This window comes from Vicugna pacos, chromosome 20, assembly GCF_048564905.1.
Source record: "Vicugna pacos chromosome 20, VicPac4, whole genome shotgun sequence".
NCBI classification, from domain to species: Eukaryota; Metazoa; Chordata; class Mammalia; order Artiodactyla; family Camelidae; genus Vicugna; species Vicugna pacos.
The window spans coordinates 37419999-37429233 of NC_133006.1; the positions used below are offsets into that span (position 1 = coordinate 37419999).

Below are 9235 nucleotides of genomic sequence, written 5' to 3' on the forward strand. Positions count from 1 at the left end.
TAAGCTATGAGGTATAATTGTGTGATAAAAGGCAATTACTGACCACGTCAGGAACTATCGACCAATTTTTTATTTCATCAAAATACTTGCAAGTATGTGACATCAAGCACCAACCCTTTCCTATCTATGAGTAGTTATTATTAACAGCAGCATATGAGAAAAATAATGGGGGTCTTAGTAGACCAAAAGCTTAATGAGTCATTGCTGTGATGGGGCTGTCCAAGAATCTTACTTTGATCCTGGCCACACTAACAGAAATGCAGAGTCTAGAATACAGTATCCTGGACACACCCCGTCTGTGTGGAGCTCTGGGCATCCGTTTTAAGAATGGGCCCAGGCAGACATGTCAAACCATGTCACACACAACAAAAACGAGAAAATTAGGACTCTTTGAAAGAAGCTTAAGCAAACATATAAAATTGATTAGTAACTATCTGAATCATACCATCTATATCCAATCAGTATCAGTCAGGGTAAGAAGCAAATACCCCTTTTCTTTAAAGAGAGGAAAACTAAAGTTAAGTGGTACCAGAATGACTTAACTCTCAATGCTGAAAGAAACCAAAGTGAAGTGAAAATGTGTCAGTATCTAGTTAATGTGTCCAACGCAGAGACCAACCTAGGTAATTCAAGCTCCAGAAAGGCCCTTTTAGGTTTCGCATTTATAGATTAACCACAATTTCATTTTTTCTTTTTTTTCTCTTTTTGGTTATACAGCCCTAATCTTAGAAATCCAAACCTCAATGCCATGTATAATCAAACTGTAAATAACTTTACTTCCCTTGGTCTTTTAATTATTCAAAATGGGTAATTCCTAAATAAAATGTTAACAGAAACACTTTCATGTTCTTATCCCTTCTTGCTATTCACATCTCATTCTATGTTCTAGACAGCTCTGGCAACGAAGACACCATAGAAAATATTACTTACAGTAAAATTTATTTTCATTGATTTCATTTAACATAATTTCAAAGTAGGTCTGTGGCCCTAAGATGAGCAAAAGAACAAATGTGCTAAATCTCATTAAGAGATGTTTTTCATACTGTTCCTCTGAGTAGGTTTTAGGGGCCCCAATGGTGACACCTAACATTTTACCCCCGGAGACTTTATGCACAGACACAGGAAGAAGAGAGACCACCACCATACAAGAACCAAACTGTGTGAAGGTACTAATGACAAGCAGCTCTCGTGTTATCCTCTGTCCAACGCTTAGCTTCATAACGATAATGACTGATTTTTTTTCTCTGCAAAGTTCAGTATTTTTTTTGTTTAAGTAAAATGTCAGAATAAGTGAAAATGCTGTACTTATTTATCTTAAGACTCTAAAAATAGTGGAAGTTTAAACATTCTTCAGGTCCAAGCTGGGCCATGACTACTACTGATGGGGTTTACCCAACACACTAATTCCAAGTTTGGCGACCATCAGCAAACTGTTCAAAAGAAACACATAAACAAAAATCAGGTGAAGAACAGCACAGGCATGCTATTATTTTTTAAGAGTCTAGGACTCAGCAGGTCCCTCCCAACAACACGGTGAGGAGGTGCCAAGGCAGAGCAAGCACCGACGCACTTCCACCCCCGGAGGTACCGAAGGAAGGACGTGCAGAGGGGCAGACCTGCACTGCGGCCTTAAAATCATGTATGTGAGGTGCAGTTCCTAATCTAACTACTAACAATTCAAAGATGAGAAACCAGCACTGGAGGGACCAAGGCCTCCCCACCTTCCCAGAGCTGGTTAAGGTTCGGTCTCCAACCTCCCAGTCGACTGCTCTTGGCCGTGGTCTACGCTGACCATAATACGTTATGCCTGACAGCATCATCGCCACGATCAAAGCTGGGCAAGGAATCTCCTCCAAAGCAAAGCCATTTCCAGAGTGAATGGAGGCACCTGTTCCACTGTGACATTAAACTGGCTGTTTCTGCAACTGTTTCTATTTGAGTATAAACTGGGTCGCTTCTGCTGAAGCTCAGCACTGGGTATATTGAAGCAGGTGAATGTACACAGTATTCTGGGCATTAAACCAGAACTAGCAATGGAGCAGAGTACCTGGCACCTGCAATTAAGCCTGCAGGCATAAATTTTCCAGAGTGGTAGAATCTCATTCCCATGATGCCAGCCAAGGTTCCAGACGTAGCTGATGGAGAGATGAAAAGAGCCAAAGATCATTACATCTTAGACACGGGAGGCCTAAAATCTGATCAAGCCCCCTACCTGTCTGCCTTTCAAGGGCCAGACGCCATCTCATACCTCCTCCTCCCCTAGTGGGGGGGCGCTTCATGGCCACCCACAGTCACCGGGACCAAGTACAATACTGGAATAAAGGCTGCTGGTGTGCCAGCCCAGCCTGCCTTTCCACTCTCACTTCCTACTATTCTTCAGCCGTACATTTCTCAGTTTTCTTCAGACTTGCTGCAGGGTGCTTCCCTCCTCCTGACCGATGCTACTTACCCTGTATGCTCCTAAGCTCTTCCCACTCAACGTCTATTCAAATACCTGCCACCTGCCAAGCACTGCGCAGCTGCAGAATGCAATCATGATCAAAAAAGACCTCTGCCCTAACAGTCTTTCAAGTTGGATGGGACGGACTTGAAAGAATCACACAAATAAAAATTTTAAAGTAAAATTTGTGCTACAAGGAGAATTAACGCAATACAAATAACAATAAATAAGGGATCCAGCCAATTCAGGGAGAAGGATTTGCTGAGAAAGTGAAGATTTAACAGAGATCTGAAGACTCTCAGCTGATGAGCTCGAGGGGGAAAAAGCACATTCTAAGCAGAGGGAATGACATACACAGGGCCTTGTGGTGAGAGGGGACTAAAAGGCTGGTGTAGCATGGAAGTCAAGAGAGGGCGAGCGAGGAAGAGGGCCACGCCATACAGAACCCGGAGGGCTGCAGGAAGCCTTGTGGTCTTCACCCTAAGAGCATGCGAAGCCACTGGAAGATACCACACGAACAGAGCTGCATTCTGATAGAACTGCAGCTGTACCACGGAGAACACACGGCAGGGAAACCAGCGGAGATGCAGGGATACCAACTAAGACGCTTCCTCAGGAAGGCAGGCAAGAGGGAGGGCTAACTGGGAAGTGGGCGGTGGCCCTGCAGGCAGAGGTGGACAAGCTGGGCCAGGCGCTGGAGGTAGGTAGTGTTGACAGGACTTGTTGATGAATGAGATGTGAAGATGGAGGGGAAGGGAGCAACAGAGACCCAAACGGAGGGAGAACACCAGAAGGCTGAACGTGTGTACGGACATGAAGCTGGGTTCGGGCAGATGCCTTGACATCTGAAAGATTTCAAGCAGGCAGCTACATATATAAGAGTAAAGCTTGGAGGAGAGAGAAATTTGTGAGTCATCTGTGTATCAGTGGTAACTTAAGGCTTGGGTTTCAACGATATTGCCAAGTGAGAGAGTATAAAGATAAAAAGGTCAGGCCTTAAGAACTTCAATATTGAATGGCTAAAAAGGAAACTGGGTCGAAAAAATCAACAAAAGAGAATGAGGAAAAAAAAGGAAAACCACGAGAAGGGAAAATGGACTGGTGCACTGTGTTGAGAACAGCTAAAAGGCCAAATAAAATGAGGACTAAAAAACGTACACTGAATTTTGAAAAATACAGGTTCCTGGGAGCCTCAGGGAGAGCTATTTCCATGGACTAGGGGGACAGAAGTGGAGGCTGGAGTGGGTTGAGAATGTGAGAGATGAGGAAGTGAGGAAGGGGAGCATGACGGATTTTTTAGGAGAAGTTTCTGAAGAGGAAGAAGGGCAGTAACTGGAGAAGGAAGTGGGGTCACGAGTGGTCCTTCTTTTTTTAAATGGGTGAGAAATGGGCATCATCTGAGCATCAGTGGGTGAGATCCACCCGAAAGGCAGCATCCGAGTAAGAGCCAGCATCACTGACAGTGTGAAGCTCTGGAAAAGGTGAAGAGCCCAAAGCCTGGGTGGAGTGACTGGCCTTGGAGAGGAGAGAGCAGGACAGCGGAGGTTTGGAGGGTGACAGCACGAGGGAGTCCTACCTGATGGCTGTTTTTTATGTAGGTGGGGTCACACGCAGGAGTGGAGGAGCGGATCAGAAATGGGAACATAGTGGGATGAGAGTCATCGGAGCTGGCATGAAGGAGCTGCTGGGCAGAGCCTGGAGCCGGGCGCCTCCTCCTTCCCAGCCCCCACCCCCGGCTGACAGCCCCGGTCCCCCCAGCACCTGGGAGGGCAGAGCTGCCTGTCTTCTCATCCCATAGCTTTGTGAAGACAGTGAGGGGCCCACACTCCCAGCAGAGTGTCTGACACTCGGGTGGAGTACAGCAAAAATGCACCAAAGGCCACCCTGATAAGAAGTATCGTCCCTTCCTGCACTCCTCACTGTCCGCGCGGCTCACGGGACACCGCAGGGTATGTCCCCAGGGAAGGCAAAGGCCTACATCTTCTACATTTCGTTCACATCTAAAGGGCTAATATTGATGCAAATCCAATCCAGACACATGATCCCTTAGTGCTGCTCAAGCAGACGTCTGCAGTGGTCAAGCACAAGGGTTAAGAGACCTGTGCTTGCCTTATCCAAGTGTAACACTAACTTTGCTGGCTGAATCTAAACTCACGATGTATGAAAACCTTTCCATGTTCCATACATAAAAGATAAGCAGAAACTGCACAAACCTCACTCCCCCCACCACCAATTTTAAAACCTCCCTAAGACTTGGCAGAAGCGCTAAAACTGTCTTAATGTGAAGAACCTGCCACATTCCACCAATCCAGGACCTTTGGGGAGAGTATTCTGGATACACAGTTGCATCCAGGAGACAGTGAAACCGACATACCTAAGAAAACCCAAATGTTCCTTGGATCCTGAGACAGCTGATAGGCACCCAGGCCTGCTAAACCACCGAAGAAGAGCCCAGCAGCCAGGGACGGGACACTACCTGGAGGGGAGCAAACACACGCCAGTATGTCAATGTCAGACACTCATTTCACTGACAGACTCCACCAGACCTCCCTTCCCTACAGAGGAAAATGGCACAGAGAACCCTCAGCACGGTTCGCCTCAAGCAGGAAAACGTTTGGGGGAGGCTGCTAGTTTACCAGAGAGGTCAGGGTCATACCGCACCATTCCTCTTTCCTCTAACAAGCAGGGAACTTCCACCAAAGGAGAAAAGAAGGGCTCCCCGCTGAGCCTGCTTAACCTAGCAAGGACAGGAACTGCCTGCAGGCAGGACCTCAGGCACATCCCCAAAGGAAAGGGAAATAATGAATTAAAAAATGATTTGGAGGTGGGTGGGTATAGCTCAGTAGCAGAGTGTGTGCTCAGGATGCAGGAGGTCCTGGTTTCAATCCCCAGCACCTCCATCAAAAAAAAAAAAAAAAAGATTTGGAGAGCAGGAATTCTGGTGCGTGTGCTGGGGTGGGAACAGGCATGTTCACTGACACACCCGTGACTGGTTTAATGTGGAGACTTCGGAACTGCTTATGTGAGGACTAGAAGTTTCCTGCTCTTCCTGGAAGAGCAGAGAAGGCGCTCTGGGGTCGATGCTGAGGTATGGCAGGTGATGATAATAACAACCTACTACTACCCCTGCCCAGCATCTTTAGATAAAGAGGCAAAAACAAGCAATTGGACCAGAAGCCTGGTTTAGCTCAGCCTGATAACTAAACGGAGCTACAGGACAGATAATAAGCCTGCACTCAAGCTAGAGGGCCTAAAGCACACTGGACCCCAACAAGACTGCAGTCTGGGGACCCTGGGGACTCACTCTTCACCAGGAACAAGATTTTAAGAGGTTAAGTAACTACAGACCATACCTGCTTTTGCATAGCCAATGATCCCACCGGAAGCAACCAGTGCTGCATAGCCAAAGCCAATCCAGTGTAAAGGCACTCTGAAAACAAAACACTAGGAAATCAGTGCCAACCATGAAAAAAATAAAGAGAGAAAGAGATAGAACACATAACCATAGGATGGGATCTAAAAGGTCATCATCCCAGAAAAAGCCTATCACCGTACAAACGCATACAAATCCCAGAGAGGTTAGATGACTGGCCTAGAGTCAGTGGCAGAGCTGGGACTCAAACCCAGGTCCCCAGCCTACATGTCCATCCTCCCACATCCCAAGCTGCCCAGCAGCCCTGACTCAGCGCCCTTGTCAGATGAGAAAAGGAACTCCGGTTTTCAGAAGCTCAGGCTGTTCCACCCCCATTCACTGGGTGTGCACTTACAGTGGGCCAGAGTCCTTCTGCATTGTGCCCTTTCACTCTGTCCAGACAGAAGGCCTGCACCTGTGGAAGACAGGCTGGATCAGAGGTGGTGAACAGCAGAGCTCTCTAGCAATCAGAGAAAAGTGGGTCCAAGTTCCAGCTCCACCCCTTGGGAGCTAAGAAGTAAAGGACAAGCTCTCTAGCTTTAGTTCCCTTCCCTGTACCTACCACGAGGGTGACAACGATACAAGCGTCCTAGGACTGCTGTGGGCACTGAATGGGATAATATATAAAACTGTTCTGCACAAACTGCTGAACAAATATCAACCATTTTGGTAATAACCTCAATTCTTATATAACAGACCCACAGGAAACTTCACTGACCAGTTCTCTATAGTTAACCAGCTAACCTTCTCATCACCTAACCAAGTTATAACTAAATCGGAAAGTAAATACCTCCTGTTCCCTTAATTCAAGTATTTCAAAAAATGCCCTTTCTAGGGGGGAGGGGTGCTGCTCTTCGCCCCTGCCCAAAGTATTATTTCAATATTCGACATCTGTAAAATTTGAAGACAACTATTTAATTTTGCATCATTCAGTTATTGTTTGACTAGGGGCGAGGAGGGAGGATAAAATATACGAAAGCCCAAGTTATAATTATGTGGAACACGACACCCTTGGCAAAGTAGCATAAAACTCCTGGTTTCTTCAAGAAATGCATTTGGTATAACGACGCTAAGCTTGAAAGCCATACATGCTGCTTCTGTTTCAGTTACTATGTGTCTATAAAAAGCGGGGGGAGGCTTGGGACCGTACCACAGTCATTAATTCAACATAGCATTGAGTCACCGGGACTCTTAAGGAGATAGATGCAGCAATAAAAATCTCCAGGAAACGAATCAAGTCTCCGCTTCACCGCTAAGCATTTGCCTCGAGAGCTCAGGGTTTCCGCAGGGCGCACAACCCCCTCTCAGGAAAGCAGAAAAGGAGCGCCTAGAGAAAGGCACCTACCACGCAGCCCACAACCCCCGCCTGGGTCAGAGGAACAAAGAGCAGGCCGCCACGAAGCCTCTCATATAACAGCTAAAAGTCAAAACAGGTGTAAAATAAAAACAATTCCCAAGCACACCAACCTCCTTCTAGAAAGTCTGCACAGGCCAAGGAGAGAACACAAGCCGTGGGGGCGGGAGTCTCAGTCCCGCCGGAAATATCGCGGCGCTTTCTCTGCGTCCTGGGGGCGGGGCGAGCCGTGGGGCAGGGCTAGAGCGTCACCGCCCGCTCTCCGCGCCAGGGGCGGGGCGGGGCGGGGCGGGGCGGGGCGGGGCGGGGCGGGGCGGGGCGGGGCGGGGCGGGGCGGGTCTAGGGACAGAGTCCCGGCGAGCTCTCTGCGTCAGGCGCGGGGCTAGAGTCCTCGCGCGCTCTCAACGCCAGGGGCGGGGCTTTGGGAGGAGCTTGCAGCGGGAAGCCCAGAATTTGCGCATCCCAGGGGCTGGGAGTAGCTGAACGTGTGTCATGCAAGAAGGGCATGGGGCAGGGTCACTCGCACTAGTCCCAGCTCTGAGCCAGCCAGGCCAGAAGCTGGACGCCCAGAGTTGGAGTCTGGGGTTGCCAGGGGCTTGAGCTGGGCGAGGCCTGCCCTGGGGGCAGGGGAGGGAGGAAAGGGGCTTCGGTGCACTAGAAGGGCGTCCCAGGCTGGACTCTGAAGGATTTGATTGGGGACCCATTACCAGATGCAAGCCATGAGAGAGGACTATCACTCTAGCCTCATCAGGTGGCTCTGTAATTGAGCAGGAAGGACCCTATGGGCTTTACTAAGGTAGACCCCCTCCCCTGTATCCTCTACTTCGGCTCCTTTCTGAATTACCAGGATAATAGTCCCTGGTGCACACTTCCAGTGTTGTTTTACAGATGCTGAAACCACCAAAAAAAATTAACTACTTGATGACCATAAGCCCCCAGACCTACTGGTGCCTAAGGATTGATGTTAACCACCCCATTCCCTTAACAGGGCTGATCACACGCCCTGCAACTCCAGTCGCTCACCTAGTCTTTAAAAATGCTTTCCTCGAACTCCTCAGGGAGTTGGGGTTTTATGGGCAGGAGCCACCCGTTCTCCTTGTTTGGCCCTGTGATTAGCCTTTCTCTGCCCCAAACTCCCACATTTCAGTTTGTTCAGCCTCTCTGCGCCACCTGCACATGAACTTGCATTTGTTAAGTTTGCTGCTATGGAAAAGGGACTTTCTCCCTGCAGACAATATGGTGGCCACTGACTAGACAATGCGGCTTCTTCTGGTGTTTGTTTTAGGGAGTGAGGCTACTAGAAAAGCATCTTAGAGGGCACAGGGGGTGAATTAAATCTCCATCTACCTCTGTGATGCCTGCTGCCCACACATCATCTCCACTCCCACTCCAGATCTGTTTCCCACACAATCATTCACTCAGTTGCTATACCACCACAAGATGGGTGTCATCCTTGACTTCCCTTTTTCATCCCCTACAAATACCAACAAGAATAGATCTAATAAATAGAATCTTTGAGTGAAAAAGCAAATTGCAGCACATTATTGACTAGGGGAAAAAAATGCACAACGTGAGAGTTGTGAGGTAAGTTTCACTTGGGGCAAAATGGGGCCTATAGCCCAGGATAGCCTTTCAGACAGCTCTGAGGAAGTGCTCCAAGATACATGTGATCTTGGCGAAGGAGCACAGTGCGCGCAAGCATTTTGGCAGAAGGCTGCTCGCACGCATGAGGAGTAGGTGTCTCCATTAATGATTTTACTACTTTTCTAGACATGAGAAGAGGCAAGAAATTGGTCTCATAAAATCTTCTGAAAATGTCTGACTATCTGTAGGCCTGTCCTGCTAGTTTTTCCCAGAGTGCTTATCCACTTCTGGTAAAGAAATGTGTTCAAGATTTTGTATTATATTAAGCTGTAATATTTTGAGAAAGACCTTTGCTTTACACAACAGTAAAAATTATATACTACATATTAACATACTATATATCACCGTAATAATATAATAACCTACAGCCTATCAAAAAGTTTTA

At 47.7% G+C, this 9235-nt stretch overlaps 1 protein-coding gene across 2 annotated transcripts; it reads right to left on the reverse strand.

Annotated features, from left to right (window-relative positions):
* Positions 1 to 922: 922 nt before the first annotated feature.
* On the reverse strand, positions 923 to 7457 carry LOC102530766 (transmembrane protein 14C). Of its 2 annotated transcripts, none has more exons than XM_072945684.1 (6): positions 7320 to 7457; positions 6208 to 6267; positions 5794 to 5870; positions 4815 to 4916; positions 2048 to 2135; positions 923 to 1430 (listed from the first exon to the last, which is right to left on the reverse strand). In XM_072945684.1, exons 2-6 carry the CDS (start codon positions 6228 to 6230, stop codon positions 1376 to 1378), a joined length of 345 nt encoding a protein of 114 aa, XP_072801785.1. In that variant the 5' UTR covers positions 6231 to 6267; positions 7320 to 7457; the 3' UTR covers positions 923 to 1375. The 2 variants fall into 2 exon arrangements, with proteins under 2 accessions (XP_072801785.1, XP_006198709.1); XM_006198647.4 differs by lacking the exon at positions 7320 to 7457 and adding an exon at positions 7198 to 7267.
* Positions 7458 to 9235: the final 1778 nt, after the last annotated feature.

Excerpts from the sequence above, each read along its gene's own strand:
- LOC102530766 (XM_072945684.1), bottom strand. The coding sequence starts at position 6,230 with ATGCAGAAGGACTCTGGCCCACT. Across the intron at positions 4,917-5,793 it reads CATTGGCTATGCAAAAGCAG|GTAGTGTCCCGTCCCTGGCT; the intron begins GTATGGTCTGTA and ends GCTCCCCTCCAG. Across the intron at positions 2,136-4,814 it reads GAACATTTGGGTTTTCTTAG|CTACGTCTGGAACCTTGGCT; the intron begins GTATGTCGGTTT and ends TCTCTCCATCAG.